Genomic DNA, 20,065 nt, shown 5'->3' with positions numbered 1-20,065 from the left:
GGAAAGGCAGAGACAGCAACACAGCGCCACACAGTGGTGGGTATCATGAAGTGACAGGTCCAGTAACATATCGACCAGAAACCCCTGATTATGTGTCCTTGCAGACCCACTTAAATAGCAGCTAGGAATTATGTTATTTTTCATACACTAGATTCCACCTGCATTCCATTATCCATGCTGTGTGTGTGTGTCTGTGTGCGTGCGTGTGTGTCTGTGTGTCACGTCATGTGTGTATGAATGTGTGTTAGACTGAGTTAGAGTGTGAGTGAGTTAGAGTGTGTGTGTGTGTGTGTGGGGGGGGGGGGGGGGGGATCTATCTGTGTATCTGGCAATGTAATTAGAATTAGAGTAGGGCTGCTGTTGCAGTGCAAACATAGAAGTCGAAGGCTCTGACTGCCTAATCAACACTTCAATCAGTATGTGCATTAATCAGGGGGGTGAATGTGGGGAAATGCAAATGAGATTAAATTGATATGAAGGTCCCAGACCGATTCTTGTCATGACAAAAGTTAATTAAGAAAATATTCATTCTTTTTCAAAAATCGAATTTGTATCCCGTCTCTCAATCTTTCTCTTTCTATCTCTCTGTCCTCAATTTTCTGTCAACAGAAATAATGATTTTGAGTAGAAAGCTACAATGTTAAATGAATCAGTCCTATCATTGATTATGTATGCATGGCGAGCAGTTGTTTATTCAAATCAGAATTGCCCGTGGAAAGAGTGTGCTAATCTGGACTCCTTTGGGGTATCTCTAGTATCAATAGCCTATGCAAATATTTGGAAGTTTACTGTTTCTCTAAGGTGTCTGAGGTATAACTATACCTTTGGATCATCATGCTTGAGGGGCATATGTGAATACCTGTTGTTCCAAATTGTAGCGTCTCATTGTTTCTCTAGCATGTAGTGACGTAGTGATTTCCCCACACCAAGTTATTAATTGCGTTAATAACGCACTGGCGTCACCATCCTGATCATGTGAGCTCACATTCTTCTCTCCATGGATCAGTCTGGACCTCTCCCCATCCACATTGATTTCCAGAAATTACAAAATAATTGACCAATCAGGGACTGCATTTTACCTGCTGTTCTGCCACCCAGTGAGGATGCAGCCCCTGATGGGTTACCGTAGTTGATGCATGAAATATGAAATACAGGCTGCTGGCAAAACAGTCTCCTGAAGCAACAAGCGGTAACGTTAACGTTAGTAGAATAAACACAGTCATAAGTGCAGTTATTTCAGAAATAGACTCAATGACAATAATTAAACATGAACAAGAGTATGCACTAACGGAGTTTCTTGGAGGAAAATATATTTTCACCGTTCTTCTGACTGGATTTTAACGGTGATTGGACTTCTAACGGTTTTGTTACACTGGCTGAAGGAGTAAAGGCAAGTCCTCCCGCCCACTGAAATCATTCTGGGTGGCTAGAAGTCCAGACTGTATCGCAAAAAGGATTTTTGCGATACAGATCTTCCAGGCTACCTTCAAACCTCCTTGTATTGAGATCCAAGTGGTGGGATAGCTTTTTGCCTGTCAAATCCTCTCATCTTGAATGGATGAATGGTTAGAGTTTGGTCTGGTGAATAGCTGCTCCATTGACAGTGGCCAATGTACGATCTGGCCGTCACCTACTAATGTTCTCACAACAAACAATGGTCATAGTTCAAACAGGATGAATACATAATAGAGAGAGAAGGGCACGGCTGTGGGTGCCCAGGTGTGAGAGCATGCTGGCCTATTAGCAGAGCTTATTTTCTGACACATTTTGTTTGGGAAATCAGATTTCCAGCTGTGTCTGTGTGGTCATTACCTATGCAAATCCCACTTGCGGCGATGTTTTAATACACCTGTTCTTGTTTTCCTGGCTGAGCGGGAACACATCCCATCGAGGGCTCACTCACAAATCAAGCCATGCGGGGGATAGGGGAGGACAGGTCGACCCACTCAGCTGTCGCCATCCCCCCTCGCTCACAGTACAGCCATTTGTTCTGTCATCAGTCATTTTCATAGCCTTCTTTCTCTGCAACGACTGTGTCCCACCCCTCTCTGACAGAGATAGTAGGTGTCTCCCTCCTGCTGTTGTGCCTCAGAGAGTGATGGTGCAGGGCTGGGCATGAACTGGGTCAAACAGCTCTCTGGTTCTTTAAGGATCCCTGATCCCTGTTCTGGGAATTGCTCAATATTAGACAAAGAGCTGAAACCTCTGTGTCACCCCCAGCTCAGTATCTGCCCAAACTCAACATGTAGGGACTTGCGTGCATCCTTAAAGGTATTGGAAAGAGGGAGGGACGTCTCAGCAGAGAAAACATCACATCTTGTTGAGCGTGTTGACGAACACTGATCTAAAAATCTACTCTATTTTGCGGGAAATTGCAAATCTCTGTGACAATTCAATACAGATGGTGTAAGTATGAGCTTTGAATTGGCTATTCAGCACTGTTAATGTCTGACTGTTGAAATCCTCGTTGTCTGTCTTTCTCTCCCTATAGGAGCATGACGGGTCTAGACATATACAACACATTGTGTTCTTTGCGTAAGCACTGTACATTTCAGAGTAGGTATATTGTTGTTGTTTGTAGGACCCCTGTTGAAGATGTTATGGCATGGGGAGAGTCAGTCGACAAACTTCTGGAGTGTAAAAGTAAGCTCTTATTTCTTTATAGCTGTTTTCTTTGACCTCTCTTTCTTCACTGTATTTTACCTTATCTCACCTATCTCACCAGTAGTTCTATAACTCTCACCAGTTCCATACTGCATGAGGGGGATATGCTTCCACAAACTTAGCAATATAATTTTGAAAAGGTGAGTTTGACAGAGAATGGATCTAGCTGGATTTGATGTCATTCTCATTACAGAGCAAAAACTGTGATGGTCTTCATCTGATGAGATCCTAGACTTCTATTTGAAAATGCCTAAGGGCATGAGATGTTTTGTCTTTTTAACCCCCCCCCCTTACCTTTCCCTCCCTCCCTCTCTCTCTCTCTCTCTCTCTCTCTCTCTCTCTGCTTCACTGTAATTACATGTTATGGAAATGAGCTCAGCTGTGCAGTTCCTGCCCTTTGTCTCTTGTTTTTCAAGCTCTAAATTGGCATAGTAATCTGTAGGTTGAAACCTATGATTCATTTCAATCACAGTAAAGCCAAGTGGTAAAAGCCACAGATATGGGCCTAAAATCATTGCAAAAGGGAAACATTTTGTCTCGTGTCTATTACTGCCAGTTTTCCAGCTGTGATTTATGTAAAGCAATTAGCATGAGTAATGTTGGGGCTTACATTTTGGTGTTTGTTTGTGTTCCCAAAAGACTAATGAAAAATTGCACACCTGTATGGATCTAAAATAGGCCGAGTTTTTGTGCGTGGCGACGCACCAAAGATAGCAAATGTCCGGTTGTCATTCCCTCCTTCCCTCGCTCTGTCGGGTTGTTGACCTGCAGTTCTATGTTTCTAGCACAAAAGGCAGTGTTTTTTTGTGCATGGCTGGGGCCAGCGCACCTACCACAAGAGGCAGTGTTTTTTTGTGCATGGCTGTAAGCCAGCGCCGCTAGAATAACGTTTGTCCGGTTATCTTTTGCTGAATCCAAAATCGCGCACTTAGGCGAAAGTGCAGAGCACTCGCGGCCTTGTGGCCTTACATGCGCGTTCCTGCTAAGTCCACAAGGGCTCAGGGTAGTCCCAAAACGGAATTGCTAGGTCCACAAGTGCGCCACTGCCGCCATTTTGTGCACTTTAACCGCACTTACCGAAAGTCTGCAATTTCGCGGACTTAGGAGCAGAAAATACCCACAGTCCACCGCGTCTCATGTGACAGTGCTTGAGTGCATCCGAGTCATGATCCGAGTGCATCACACATAAATTATGACATTTGCCGATAACACAACATTTATCTTGAAATCCACATGCTGCAAACATATCCCACCCAACATAATTTAAAAATTATTATCAAATTAAAACAGACGTCAGTCGGTCAATTCTCTGACGTTTTCTCATAATCATTTTGATTTTACCCCAATCTAAAATTAACAAAAAGGAAGCTATGCCTACTAAAGCTCATCTGCTAATCTATTACACAGTCAAGACGAGACCTCGTGATAGTTCCAATTCATACATTATAGTCTACAAAATATAAAATAAAGAGCATTCATTTGGACATATACGCCTAGTCTGGGACTTATTGAAAGCCCAGGAAAAATACAATAAGGATGATGGCTAATGATCAATCAATCAAAACATTATTTTTTATATAGCGCATTTCATACACAGAAGCAACACAATGTGCTTTACATAGAGCAATGGGAGGGGGGGCATAGGTCCCACCCCTACATATTCCAGAGGGAAGCAAAAACTGTTTCACCCGGGGGCCAGAAAAGTGAGCTGTAAAAATTCTTCCCTGACCTCTCTCAACGAGACGATCGAGCAAGCTCCTGGAAAATGTTTGTCTATTGGAGAAGTTACAGAGAAGTTGCCTATAGGCCATTATGTGTTAGCTATCACTGTAGTCTCTAATATGATATTTGAGTGAATCATATAACAAAGCACAGTAAGCACTTAGCCATGCCGCAAGGCAGAGGGCCAAAGGTAAAAAAAAATAAAAATGGGTAGGGGTGGCTGGGTAGGGACAGCCGACGACACAGAGTGGGAAGGAACTAGAATGATGATGATGATGATAGCTAAATAAGTGACTGATTTTATTCACTGTGTGTTCTGAAAAGTTGTCATATAGCCGACCTCCTCAGGATGACCTACCACCCATTATGTTATGTTCAATTCATGGGTAGCGCGTCCTGTCAGGTAGGAAATGTTGATAGGCATTTTGAAATTTCCTACATGACACAATACACTACTCATAAATTAAACACAATATTGTTTTAATGCAGCCATGATGTAGGCCTATAGGCCTACACGAAGCACGAGTTGGCTGTGACACACTAAATAGAAGGGGACCTTGATTATTATTAGGGGACCTGTGTCTACCCTACTGTGGGTCTAGAAGGCCTCATTGGATTAATCAATTCACCTAATATCTGTTGGTATCCTATATAGTGGTGGAGTAGCCAGACCGCCAGAAAAGTCATATGCCATCAAATTGCTCCTTAACATAAGAAAATATTGCTCCTTTACATAAGACAGTGTTGAATTTATATTATGGATAGTCCCTATATTTTATTTGGCTGAATACAATTTTTAACGACAACATTCCCATGTGTTATGTAGGCTACGCACAGGTAGGGTAGGTGGATGTGCGCTATATTGCGACTCTCCTTTTATTGTACACTAATGATGTAGTTCACGCAGGTCGGGTAGATCAGCCGTGTATCTCTACTTTTCGTTCAGAGGAAAACGAAATGTAATCTATGGAAGCGTTGTGCACAAAACAATTTTCTTAATAAATGCGTTGTGGAGGTAACAAAAACATAGTGCAATGTAATCCTATGGGACATCACACTAAAACGTGAAATAGAAGCGTTATTTTTCTTCCGGTGTCGAGGTCACGTGATTTCCTGTCAACTGTGCAGGTGCATCGTGAAGAGGTCCACCATTTTTTCTGCAGCCAGGTACAAAAAAGTCAGAGGGCTCTGAAAAAATACACTGGGTACAGCGCTTTTACTCTAGGCGGCGACAACACTCTCCTCATTGGGAACAATTGAAAAATGGCACTGGAGCTCAAAAAAGGTGCTATGTGGACACAGGCCCTAAGAGTTTCTCTGTTCTCCTGTGCAGTGGGTCAGCGGGTCTTTGGAGAGTTCCTGAGGACAGAGTACAGTGAGGAGAACATTCTTTTCTGGCTGGACTGTCAGGAGTACAAGAAGTTAACTTCCATCCCGGAGATGATGTCCACAGCTAACAGGATCTATTCAGAGTTTGTCCAGGTTGACGCTTCCAGACAGGTTAAGATGTCAAGTCAGACATAGGGCCTACTGCAACAACTCTGTAGACTGGCAGTATTACACTCTTTTGCTGTCTCTCTCCATGTCCTTCACTGTTAACTTATTGAATGTTTTGCTCAAAATGAATTTGTCCATTGTCTGTTTGCAGTGTGTACTTTGCCCTTATACTGTACATTCTATTGTAAGTCTATCTTTAAAAAGATTAATAACATTTCACAGGAATAATACTATTTTATTAACAGTTTGCTTTTCTTATCCAGATTAACATTGATTGTGGGACCAGAGAAGACATCACTAACAATATCTCCAAGCCAAGTGTGACTACCTTCGACGGGGCCCAGAGATTGATCTACCGTCTGATGGCAAAGGACTGCTATCCCCGATTCCTCAAGTCGGACATCTACCAGGCTCTTTTGGAACAATCAGAGCATAGATGAAGACCCTGAGCAGAAGACAAAGCGTACTTGTCAACCATCCCTCTGGGCCTGAGTGATTCAACACTTCCCCTGTCTAAAGAACATCAATTATTGCCATCTCCTGCCATCCATTTTAGTTCAGCATGGTTGAAGCCTGGAGCTTCGGCACTAAAGACAAGGTGGAAGTTGTGTGGTTGGTGATCATGGTTCATCACCATCCACAAGCTGGGGCAATAATCACAGGATTGATTTAACTTCCTCCTTGGTTAAAGTGTGCAAACCTCTAAACCACCAGACATGTAGAGGCCTGCATTGTCCTGGTTATGAGGCAACATCCTCAGTTAACTACACCATTAACTTCACATTGAAATAAGATTAAAATAATAAGATTAAAATGGTGGCATGAACCTCTTCTTAGAATCTCTTGATGACCCATGGCTTTTCTCCCCCGTTTCTCAGTTTGTTTAATCAATAACAGTTACAGTTATTTGCTTGTTCCGTTTAACACTTAAACATGTTATAATATTGTTTGCACGCACAATATGTCACATATAAAATGTGAAACTAAACTAATTTCTATGCTTTTTGTCAGTATGATTGATATTCAGCAAGTCACCTCAGTACAGCTTTTCATGCGTGTTGATGAAACACGTGGGGGTGTTTCAGCATGTGGTCCTGCTAGTTGTTTTCTTCTAGAACCTGATGGTGTTTCTTGTCTTGTTGGTACAGTATACAATACATCAGTCATCACAGGAAGCGCCCATGCTGGGAGGACTCGGCAGGAAACGCCATGCATAGCACTGCTTTTAAGTCACTGAACAATTTTCTAATTGCTGTTCTTATGACCTTCAGATCACATTCTATTTGTTAAGAAACACATTTTTCCAACAGCTGGCTAAATTGATTTTGAAGAGTTCCTCCTATTACAGACAGACAAGGGCTTACACTGACAACAGAGGCTCAACTGAGGAACTCATTTTTGCATTGAAACCATTCACTGAAATAATCAGTTTCTCTTCTGTTCTCCTTTTGTGTTTTGAGATAGATCTGCCTCAATGTTTTGAGATAGATCTGCCTCAATGTTTTGAGATAGATCTGCCTCAATGTTTTGAGATAGATCTGCCTCAATGTTTTGAGATAGATCTGCCTCAATGTTTTGAGATAGATCTGCCTCAATGTAGACTTGTTTTGAGATAGATCTGTTTTGAGATAGATCTTGTTTTGAGATAGATCTGCCTCAATGTAGACTTTTGATGAAGGGAGTCAAGGGACTAAAACATTTTGGACAGATCATTGTTTGACATTAATAATAGTAATATTTGAAAATTAAGGTAAACATGTTGACATATTTACATGTTCAGGTAAACATATTCAGGACCTACTGTACAAGAACACAAGTATTAAATATGGAATCATTGGCTCAATGGGAGACACATCATGTCACAGATTCCTGAAGTCTGAAATAGGACTACAAACAGTAGAAAGCAGATTTCAGCAGTGGAAAGCAGATGGTGTGTGTGTGTGTGTGTGTGTGTGTGTGTGTGTGTGTGTGTGTGTGTGTGTGTGTGTGTGTGTGTGTGTGTGTGTGTGGGGAAGCAGTCACCTCTGCTGGGCCCCCAGGTGAGCCGGATGCAGGGCTGGGAGGGAGGCAGCGAGACCCCAGCAGGCAGGATGTCTCTGGGAGGGAGGCAGCGAGACCCCAGCAGGCAGGATGTCTCTGGGAGGGAGGCAGCGAGACCCCAGCAGGCAGGATGTCTCTGGGAGGGAGGCAGCGAGACCCCAGCAGGCAGGATGTCTCTGGGAGGGAGGCAGCGAGACCCCAGCAGGCAGGATGTCTCTGGGAGGGAGGCAGCGAGACCCCAGCAGGCAGGATGTCTCTGGGAGGGAGGCAGCGAGACCCCAGCAGGCAGGATGTCTCTGGGAGGGAGGCAGCGAGACCCCAGCAGGCAGGATGTCTCTGGGAGGGAGGCAGCGAGACCCCAGCAGGCAGGATGTCTCTGGGAGGGAGGCAGCGAGACCCCAGCAGGCAGGATGTCTCTGGGAGGGAGGCAGCGAGACCCCAGCAGGCAGGATGTCTCTGGGAGGGAGGCAGCGAGACCCCAGCAGGCAGGATGTCTCTGGGAGGGAGGCAGCGAGACCCCAGCAGGCAGGATGTCTCTGGGCTTCAGAGGCTGAGGAGATAATTCACCAGGACTGACTGAGGGAAAACCGCAGCAGCACAACTCCCAGAGGGAGAGATAAGCTGTCTGGGACTCTGCTGTCTGCTGAGTGACTTGATTGTCCTCCATTCCTGACTGTGACAGAAGGAAAATACCAACTCTTTCAGACAAGATGAACTCTTGTAGCAAGCCTCTGCTGTTCTGATACCTATAGCTTTAAAGTATCAGAAATGGTATTTCTTGCATTATCTGATAATGCGATATAGTCCACACTAAGCAGATCCATATCTGAACTAAGATGTAGGCTTACTTGCAAATTTGTTCAAATCACACAATGAATCTGAGGCATGCCGTAGATAAGAGAGTGCCCAGTTTTATTTACATATGTACGGCCACTAGGTGGTGACAAATACTGCATATTGAAGATTTTTATCCTATCCTTTCTGGAAATAAGACTTAAAGTAAATATAACATCATCGGTCACTACAGGTAGAATATTTTCAAAGTTGACAGCACACCAATACACAAACCCAGATGATATCTTTGAGCAATACCAAAGTACGGATACAATTTGTGGTAAAAACTGTTTAATTATCATTTCAACTGGGCTAAACAAGAAGACTGAACCTGTAGATGTTGTGTCTCCCCTGTTCTGCTGAATGCTGAGGGACACGGGCGGGTTTGAACCATGGTGCTCAGACAGGACGTCAGGACACGATGAGAAGCGTTCAGTCTGACTCCTCCTGAGTCTTCCTCTGTCACATAGGCTGCCAAACGTCTTTCACTTCCACCTCTTTGTTCAGAAGAACTCTTAGCTGGGTTGTGCCAAACAACTTCTGACACCGTTTCTTCTATCACCCTGCAGCCCACACAATCAAATCTGTTGTGATGTCTTTAGTCTATACGCATGTGCTGAAATGGAGTTGATAGCTGTGTTATAATTTAATCAGCCCATACAATCAGGGGACATCTTTAGAGAGTATTTTGTACATTGTGGTCAATGTTGGAGTGAGAGAAGTGAGGATTATACTTGCAGCAGTAAGACTGAGTTTGTACGTTGATAGTGCTGCGGCAACCACATCAAGAAGGACACAAAAAAGATGTTATCCCTAATAATGGAATGATCTAATTGAGATGGCGTTAACCCAAATGGGCCACTTTCTGTGACTTAATATATTATCTCCCTTTAATGGTAGAGACCATGTCTAAGGCCGTGTCATGAACAGGCTCTGTGGAGGCCAAGCTGCAGTGAAACACCAGTAGTGTTGCCTGTAATAGTATTGTGTTGCTTGTAGTGGTGTATATGTGGCCTAGCCTGGAAGCCAGACTCATTGTGGAAAGAAAAAAAAAAAAAAAAAAAGTATACACAATAGTCTGGACTTCCAGCCGCCCAGGGGCCTCATTTATCATTGTGGTACGCCTTTTTTTTATACCTCTTTTTCTGTGATTTCAGGCGTACGCCCTCTTCCCCCCCACAGCGCAATCTATCAACCAAAAAGGGCGTATATTTAGACGCTTTTCTACGCCATCTCCCGACTTGGCATACCGATTTAGACGGGTTTTTACACCCTTTTTGAACACAGGGGGAACTGGCGACGCAGGTGGTGCGTCGGTGAATTACAATGTTTCATGGAGAGAGGAAGAGCGAGAGTTTATAAACGTACAATCAGGCTAATAGCCCAATTCAGCACAAACATATATCTCAATGCAAGATCGTGTCCTCTAACCGGCTCATTAATGGTCCGATATGGATTTGTTCCCCAAACTTAAAGGAGTAGTAAAGGGAAAATGCATGTTTAGACCTGTTGTAAGGTTACTTATGATCATATACAATGGTTCAGATCAAAACGTTGACAAAACTAGCACTTTTGAGAGTCTGATAATTGCTCTACCACCGTTTTGGTCATACAATGGATGTGGGTGGGCACCGTGAAAAATCATTAAAAAAACATGTTAAACTCTCAATTTCAAAGACAAGAAACTCACCGAGGTGTTAGTTGGCGTTCTGACATATAATTCGCCATAATGTAAGATTCTAGTTCATCTGGAAAGGCTTTTTTTAAATATTTAGCATAGAACTATTTAGTCGCAGCACATGTGTGTAAACATCCGCAAACTAGGTAGCCTAGCAACATAAACAATAGCTACCGTAAGTAGTTCCGCTTCCTGAATCCCCTCTGCGGATTGATCTACACATCTACAACAGTCGCGTCAATACAAGTCAATGGATTTCATAAAATGATCAATAAAACCCTACAGGATTCATACTTTGTGGCAAATTTGATGTCAGAACACCAACGGACACCAATTACCCCCTCGCTGTCACGATGCTAACTTAAAAGTACTGAGTTTAAGTACAGGACGCTGAGCATAGGAGCCAAAAACAAACTTGCTTTAATACAAAAGAAGGTCCCACAAAGGGTAACAAAGGTACAGGCGTATCCTAGAAACATATGAGGCTCGAATGCATGGCAAAACACAGACACGTCTTAAATACAGGTGCATGCAATCAGCAACCAAACAGGTGAACCCATTTAGGGTGAGCCAAGCCCAAATCAGTCCACAAAATCCAAGTACGGTGCACTCTGCCGCCATCTGCTGGACATCTTGGGACACTACGGCGCAGTGCTGACAGTGCCCCCCTCCCGACGACCACCTGCAGGTGGGCCTGGTTTGAGAGGGTGGGCGCGGTGAAAGGCGCGGATGAGGCCAGGATCCAGGACGTGCCGGGAGGGCACCCATGAGCGCTCCTCCGGGCCGTAGCCCTCCCAGTCTATCAGGTACTGGAGGCCCCGCCCCCACCGCCGGGAATCCAGCAGCCTCCGGACGGTGTAGACCGGGCCACCAGCGATGACCCGCGGAGGGGGCGGCAGCGGGGCAGGCCTGGACAAGGGTGAGGAGAATAGAGGTTTCAATAAGGAGACATGGAACACCGGTCTCACCCGGAGAGTCCTAGGAAGTTTGAGTTTGTAAGCCACCGGGTTAACCCTCCTCTCCACAGGAAACGGGCCGATGAACCGGGGAGTGAACTTGGTGTCTGTGCGCAGAGGCAGGTACTTGGTGGAGAGCCACACTTTCTGTCCAGGGCGGAACGTCGGGGTAGGCCGTCTCCTGCGATTGGCCTGGATTCGATGGCGTTCGGTGGTGCGCGTAAGCGCAGCACGGGCCTTTTTCCAGGCCTGGCGGCACCTGGCCACAGCAGCATCCGCAGAGGGGACCGCTGACTCGGACTGTTGAGAGGGAAAAAACGGTGGGACAAATCCATACTGAACCTCAAAAGGGGACATACCGGTGGATGACCCACTCAGTTGGTTGTGGGCGATTTCAGCCCACACCAGCTTCCGACTCCAGGCACCCGGATTGGATGAGACCATACAGCGCAAGTATTTCTCCAGTTCCTGGTTCACACGTTCCGTCTGTCCATTACTCTCGGGATGATAGCCTGAAGAAAGCCTGAAGAAAGACTGACAGATGTTTCAAACAAGGACCAAAATGCACACCAATACTTGGACATGAATTGGGGGCCTCTATCAGAGACAATGTCACTTGGGATGCCATGGTAACGCACCACCTCCCGGACCACCACATCGGCGGTTTCCTTCGCTGAAGGCAGCTTAGGTAAAGGGACAAAGTGGGCAGCTTTAGAGAACCGGTCCACGATTACAAAAATCACAGTGTTGCCATCAGAAGGTGGTAGGCCTGTGATGAAATCCATCGAAATGTGGGACCATGGTCGATATGGGACCGGCAGGGGGTGAAGCAGGCCTGCCGGGGCTTGGTTCCCTGACTTCTGTGTAGCACAGACTGTACATGCGTGGACATATTCCTCAATGTCGCTTCTCATGCGCGGCCACCAAAAGTGGCGGCTAACTAGCTCTACCGTGCGGGCAGTCCCCGGATGCCCCGTCACTGGTGAGTCATGCCCCCACTGTAGAACATCAGAGCGGGCGTTGAGTGGGACATAGATGGCCCAGGGGTACTCCACCAGGACCCGGATCCTCCTCTTGCGCACGCAGGATGGCGTCCTCCAGGGCAAGCGTCACCTGTCCCACCACACAGCTGGGGGGAATGATGCACTCGGGGACAGGGTCAGTAACATCAATGTCATACTGTCGTGATAAGGCATCAGCCTTGGCGTTCTTGGTTCCGGGGCGAAACGTGATGATAAACCTGAATCGGGTGAAAAACAGAGCCCACCTGGCTTGTCGGGGGTTCAGGCGTTTGGCTTCACGGATGTACTGGAGGTTTTTATGATCCGTGATGACAGTGAATGGGTGGCGTGCTCCTTCTAGCCAGTGTCTCCATTCCTCAAGCGCCCGTAGGATGGCCAACAGCTCCCTGTCACCGGCGTCGTAGTTCCTTTCAGCGTCACTGAGCTTGCGAGAGAAAAAGGCACACGGGTGAGTCTTATTGTCCATACCTGACTTCTGGGAAAGCACGGCTCCAACTCCAGAACTGGACGCGTCCACCTCCAATACAAACGGTAGGGTAGGGTCAGGATGCCTCAGCAGGGGAGCCGACGTGAACTGAGCCTTGAGGTGCTCGAATGCCGCTTGTGCCTCCGGGGTCCATCTGAGTTTGGTCGGTGCTCCACGGGTCACTGCTGTGATGGGTGCTACAATGGAGCTGAAACCTCGGATGAAACGACGATAGAAGTTAGCAAATCCCACAAAACGTTGTACCTGTTTGAGAGTGGTAGGAACCGGCCAGTCCAGTACTGCTTGCACCCTGGATTGGTCCATGATCACACCGTCAGGGGAGATGACATACCCCAAAAAGGAGGTGCGTGTAACATGGAACTCACACTTCTCTAGTTTGCAAACAGCTGATTGTCCAGTAACCGCTGTAGGACCTGCCGGACGTGCTGACGATGTTCTGTAAGGGACTTGGAGAAGATGAGCACATCATCGAGGTAAACAAACACACTGCGGTTGAGGAAGTCTCTGAGCACGTCGTTTACAAAGGCTTGGAACACAGCGGGTGCATTAGTCAGACCAAACGGCATCACATAGTATTCATAATGTCCACTAGGGGTGCTAAATGCAGTCTTCCACTCATCATTCTCTCTGATGCGGACCAAATGGTAAGCGTTCCGCAGGTCTAGTTTGGTGAACACTGTAGCTCCTCCAAGGAGGTCAAAAGCAGAAGACATGAGTGGCAACGGATATTTGTTTTTCACTGTGATGTTGTTCAGTGCTCGGTAGTCTATGCATGGTCGTAGACCACCATCTTTCTTGGGTACAAAAAAGAATCCTGCTGACACGGGTGAGGTCGAGGGCTTAATAAGCCCATTGGTAAGGGACTCACTTATGTAATCCTCCATGGCCTGAGTCTCTGGGATGGAGAGAGGGTACAGTCGTCCCCGGGGGGGAATAGTGTTAGGCAACAGGTCAATGGCACAGTCATAAGATCTGTGAGGGGGTAGTTCTGTAGCTCTAGTCTTACTAAACACTTCAGCTAAGTCATGATACTCGGCAGGGACTGAAGTGAGCTCAGGAGATGAACAGGCAGCGGAACACTCTATCCCAGGTGTAAAATGATTGGCTGAAACACACTCTGAGCTCCATGACAAAATTGCCCCAGTGGACCAATTGATTAGGGGGTTGTGCTTCTGGAGCCAGGGAAACCCTAGTACTACCATGTCATGGTGGGATTCGACTAAAGCCAAAGAGATAGTCTCTTTATGTGAACCAATCTGTAGCGATAAGGGGCGTGTCATGTAGTTGATCTTACCGGAGCCTAGGGGTCGTCCGTCGAGTGCCTGTATTCTCACAGGATTGGGACGAGCCATGACCGGTAGACCGAGGCGTGTGACCAGAGCAGAGTTCATCAGATTCTCCTCTGAACCGGAATCGATCAGCACAGTGATTGGGATGTTCTCAGGGTTCTCTGGGGTCCAGGTGAGTTGAGCACTCAGGGATAGGCGCTTAGCTGGGTTGGGGGACTGAGATCGGACCAAACTGCTCACGAAGCTGTCCCCTTCCCCTAATGAGCGTTTTCGTTTCCCTGCAGCTGGGGGCATCGGTCTCTGTAATGACCAGCCTCACCGCAGTAAAGACAGCATCTCTCTCTGCGGCGACGCTCTCTTTCAGCAGGTGTGATGCGGTACCTGCCTATCTCCATAGCCTCCGCTTGAGTGGGCTGAGCAGCGGGAGCTGACGCGCTCTGTGGCGAACGCGCTTGGGGCTGTGCGGAGTTGGGAAGCCTGCGCTCACGCCTCCTTTCGCGTATGCGCTGATCGAGGCAGATAGAGGTGGTAATGAGCTCATCTAAAGTGGCACCCCACTCCCGACTAGCCAAATCATCTTTTACCGCCTCAGACAGGCCGTTATAAAAAGTGGTCAAAAGTGCTTCATTGTTCCATTTACTCTCAGCTGCCAAGGTGCGGAATTCTATAGCATACTCAGAAACGGCTCTGGCCCCTTGGCGGAGCGTGCTGATGCGGCGTGCTGCTTCTCTGCCACTCACAGGATGGTTGAAAACCTGGCGTAGTGCTTTAGAAAACTCTGCTGCATTAGCACAAAGTGGGGAACTAGCCTCCCACAGGGCAGTAGCCCACACTAGAGCTTTTCCTGAGAGCAGAGAAATCATAAAAGCGACCTTAGCTCTTTCTGAGGGGAACTGATCTGGCTGCATAACAAAAAACAGGTCACATTGAGTCAAAAATCCCTGACAGGTCTCTGGGATGCCATCATACCGCTCCGGTTTCTGAAGGAATGTCTTGCCGCCTGGGGGGTTCGGTTGATGCATTTGCTGTGTTATCCAGGTCTGGATCTGCTGGATTGAGGATCCTTGGGTTTTCAAAGCTCCGAGCACTTGGGATAGGCTGATGTCCGCTCCTTCAGCGCCTATTAAACTCATGTTGATGATTCGAGCCTACTGTCACGATGCTAACTTAAAAGTACTGAGTTTAAGTACAGGACGCTGAGCATAGGAGCCAAAAACAAACTTGCTTTAATACAAAAGAAGGTCCCACAAAGGGTAACAAAGGTACAGGCGTATCCTAGAAACATATGAGGCTCGAATGCATGGCAAAACACAGACACGTCTTAAATACAGGTGCATGCAATCAGCAACCAAACAGGTGAACCCATTTAGGGTGAGCCAAGCCCAAATCAGTCCACAAAATCCAAGTACGGTGCACTCTGCCGCCATCTGCTGGACATCTTGGGACACTACGGCGCAGTGCTGACACTCGGTGAGCTTCTTGTCTTTGAAATTGAGAGTTGAACATGTTTTTGAAAGATTTTTCAAGGTGCCCACCCACATCCATTGTATGACCAAAACGGTGGTAGAGCAATTATCAGACTTTCTCAAAAGTGCTAGTTTTGTCAACGTTTTGATCTGAACCATTGTATATGATCATAAGTAACCTTAAAACAGGGCTAAACATGCATTTTCCCTTTACTACTCCTTTAACCTATGCACTGTCCCAAACCTTTCTGCGCAATATGTCCTCACCTAATGCAGGCACTCCATCAAACGGCAATAATTGACCAATTGATTGTCATTAATATGTGATCATGTGGACCTGTTTGCTGTTTGGTAAGCATATAAATGACAGTCCTCCTGTGCGTAATGCGAGCCAAAATGAATCCGGCGCTACTCGACCTACTGGCCGAGATAGAACTCCAAAGAGGTGACGGCGATGGCGACTGCACCCACATATTGATAAGGGCACCATCAGTGAATGAATACGTCTATGTGAATCGCAAATATGTGCACACTATAAATACCCAAATCATATGTGACGCTGACATGCTCATCACAAGTGTAGTGGCACGGTGGCCTGGCTCCACGCATGACTCATTCATCCTGGCGCACAGCAGGGTAGGGGCTAGACTGGAGGCAGGCGCTGCGCGTGACGGCTGGATGTGTGAGGTCCGTGAGTGTGGTAGTGAGTGACTGTGTGAGGTCCTTGAGTGTGGTAGTGAGTGACTGTGTGAGGTCCTTGAGTGTGGTAGTGAGTGAATGTGTGAGGTCCGTGAGTGTGGTAGTGAGTGACTGTGTGAGGTCCTTGAGTGTGGTAGTGAGTGACTGTGTGAGGTCCTTGACAGCATGTGTGAGGGAATGAAGTGCAGTGAGGATGTCCTGTTGGCTCTGGTGGTGTAGTGTGGTGACCTCCACCAACTGCTGCACAACTGCTGCACAACTGCCCCAATCCCTTCTGCCATGTCCAGCTGGGCCTCCAGCACAGCGTCTGAGAGGAAGCCCAGATGGTTTCCCTCAGGGACCTTTGAGGCAGGGACGCTGGCAGCCGGAGGTGGAGGCGTGGGCGGTGGAGGCGGCGCGCTGGAGACGGAGGCGTTGGAGGCACTGGAGGTGGAGATGGTACTGGAGGTGGAGGCCGGCGCGCTGGAGGTGGAGGCACTGGAGGTTGTGGCGCTGGAGGTGGAGGCTGCAACCGGCGGGGGCACGACCGTCAGGTCAAGGACCACTGCAGACTCCCCCTCCTCTGAGTCCCACCCCACGTCAGAGTCTGGAGAAACAATTTCAGTCATTTTCTTTGAGTTTGCTTGTAAACTTTATTTTCCATTAAACATTTTGTGTAGCGATATTCATTTGATATGTTTTTCTGTTGGCAGCCAAATAAATGCTTAAGTGTGATTTACCGGGTGATTTAGATGAGAGTCTTAATTTCCCAGAGGGGAAAATGTTTAATGTGGTCTAACATTATGAAGTGATCATCTGTGTTATCGCTCCCTGTTTTTGGTCCTAAATCAATCATAGCCTACCACAGAATGTGTGGAATGTTTGCTTTCCTCACAGCCACATAATACAGAATGTCTGTGTAGCCTACGCCACATACAGGATGCACGAAACGTACAGTAGGCTACCTAAACTGTAGGAGCAATCAGACAAAAGTAGGCTAGTACAAATACCTTCCGAAGAGGATTTTTTTCCTCGCGTGTACCTCACCAACAAGCACATGCACCTCCGTCTCCGAAAAATTAAATTTTTTACCGCGCTTCTCCATCAATGTAATTGTCTTGCCTGTGCTCCAGGCTACCTTTTCATGCCGGTTTCTTCTGGTGAACCACGTTGTGCATTGTCATGGTTTTTACCATATATGGTTGAATTTGGGCGTGGAGAGGGCGGAACATGAGGCGCGTTCACGTCCGCACTCGTCTAGGACACCGTGGGATTTATCAGAGAAATCGGCGCAGCAGCGTGTACGCCATGTTTGATGGATCCAAAAAGCGTCTAAATATTTTCAGCGTACGCGGCAATCCGCCTTTTTCTCGTTTTCGGCGTACGCCATATTTTACACCTGAATTTACACCCATGTTGACAAATGAGGCCCCAGAATGATTTGAGTGCACGGGAGTAGGCCTACTTGCCTTGACAGACGAACCCCACTGAGCATTTTTACGTTGATTAGACGGCTAAACAATGTCTACTGTAAATGGCCCTAGACGTCTAGACTAAATCAAAGCGAAATTGCGGTCAAAAGATAAAGAAAAAAGCAATATATATTTGATATTTGGTAGATAGATGCCTATGGGTCAGGGATTTAATCATTGATATTCGATAGATAGATAGATAGATAGATAGATAGATAGATAGATAGATAGATAGATAGATAGATAGATAGATAGATAGATAGATAGATAGATAGATAGATAGATCACAACATTGTTATTGTCATTTGTTGTTGTGATTATTGTTGGTGTCATAACTATGATTGTATGGACCGATGGGTTCTATACCGCTGCACTACTCAGTATAACCGGATCCCAGGTAATTAATGACACATTAATGACTGCTCTCTCTTACGCCCCTCATTATCATTTAATTAACGCTAAATTCAATTAGACATCCGTCTGAGGAGCTCCTAGTTCCAGTCACAGCTCCACCTCAGAGCCAGACAGGGAGAGAGATGGCCGTCCTTTGGGGGGACGTCCTGGGCCTGAGCTATGCTGGTCCTGGTCCTGGTCCTGGTCCTGGTCCTGGTCCTGGTCCTGGTCCTGGTCCTGGTCCTGGTCCTGGTCCTGGTCCTGAGCTGTGCTGGCGCAGGCTTATTAGGGGGATGACATGTTGGTTCCTGTGTAAAACACCACGGTCACAATGTCACTTTCAGACAGTGGGAATAGAAACAAATGTAATAGTGATGACCACATTGTATATAATGGGAATTACGTTACTGTAATTCATGGGGCATAATGATGTTTACTGGATGTGCAATTTAACAGTGAATCCATGATAATAATCAAAATAGTTCACCACATGAAGCTGACTATTTCCCTTTCACACCCATACCTATGCCTCTTTTCTTGAACAGCATGTCTCAATACAATGATGACACGTCATCACTGATAGATACACCCTGTTGAGCAATCATCAAAATGGCACACCCTTTAGATTCTACAAACTCTGTACAGACCCATTCTTCTAGAACAAACACATACGTACGCACACACACACACACACACACACACACACACACACACACACACACACACACACACACACACTGAGACTAATGTTTCAAAACTCCATGCGTCTCAGATGGCTATCACAGTTCTCTTTTTACCTTAGGGGTATTTATAGCATCCAATGATAGCAGTTTTTTCAGTGTTCCTTTCTCACATATTCACCAGAGAGCAAACTGCCATCTGCCATTGATACTGCAGTAGTTCATTTACCGTATCTAGTGAGATATAATGCTCATCCATGCACCTGCTGCTCACACAGTCATAATCTCCCCTTATTGACCATAAATATTTCTGAAATCTTTTCCCTCAAAACATATAATAAACCATTGAGGATGTGTATAAATGACACTACCTCACATCAGGTACTTGTAACAGGACATGGTTCCACAAACGTGTTAATATACATAAATTGATCAACGGTCTGACAAATAAATAACTGATCTGATATGGGTGGTTGACATCTACAGTATAGGCAACGCATTGCCACAGTAACAGAAACCTACCAGAGGAGAGAGCCTCACTAGTCACTCAGTGGACAAAGGCGGTGACTTGCCCATTTATCCTTGTTCATATCTGACTCAACAAGACACACCTAGATTTGTTTAGCTAAGGTATTTAGTAATGAATAGTGGTTACTCGGTGAATGAAAGAGGAGGGTAAAATAATTGTCTGTCTAGGCCTATCTATGCACATTTTGCCATAGGCCTATCAATCAAAATAGATTCAAAGCTATACATGAAAACAATTTCTGCTCCCCTTAGGTCATGAATTCTTCTTAAATTTGCATATGACTAGCTTTACTGCACCTACTGTAGTTTAAAGTTCTGTGTAAGGTTTTTTCCAAAGACACATAATATGAGCCTTACTGTACGAAGGTCCTGTGAAGTCCCTGTCGATTAATCAATCAATCAATCAATCAAAGCTGTATTTGTATAGCGCATTTCATACCCAGAGGCAACACAATGCGCTTTACAGAGAACAAGGGAGGTGGGCATACGACAACACTCTCTACATATTCCAGAGGGAAGCAAAAAAACAGTAATCTTTCATTACATTAAAAGAACAATTACATTTAAAGAACAATAAATAACATTAAATAAAATTTTCGGTGCAAGAAAGGCTAAGAGCATCAGGTCCAGGCCTAAGCCGGATGTGGACTGATGTGTGT

At 46.0% G+C, this 20,065-nt stretch overlaps 1 protein-coding gene across 1 annotated transcript; it reads left to right on the top strand.

The window, feature by feature from the left end:
• Positions 1–1,913: 1,913 nt before the first annotated feature.
• Positions 1,914–6,323, top strand: LOC311313649 (regulator of G-protein signaling 21-like; the record flags this gene model as incomplete). The annotated part of the gene is made up of 4 exons (XM_084443823.1): positions 1,914–1,975; positions 2,582–2,643; positions 5,720–5,886; positions 6,147–6,323. The coding sequence occupies 4 exons, from the start codon at positions 1,914–1,916 to the stop codon at positions 6,321–6,323; spliced, it is 468 nt and encodes a 155-aa protein (XP_084299949.1).
• Between the last annotated feature and the right edge of the window lie 13,742 nt (positions 6,324–20,065).

This window comes from Borostomias antarcticus (assembly GCF_949987555.1).
Source record: "Borostomias antarcticus genome assembly, chromosome: 10".
Taxonomy (NCBI): Eukaryota; Metazoa; Chordata; class Actinopteri; order Stomiiformes; family Stomiidae; genus Borostomias; species Borostomias antarcticus.
The sequence above is the reverse complement of the archived record's forward strand: the minus strand, read 5'-3'. Positions and strand labels throughout refer to the sequence as shown.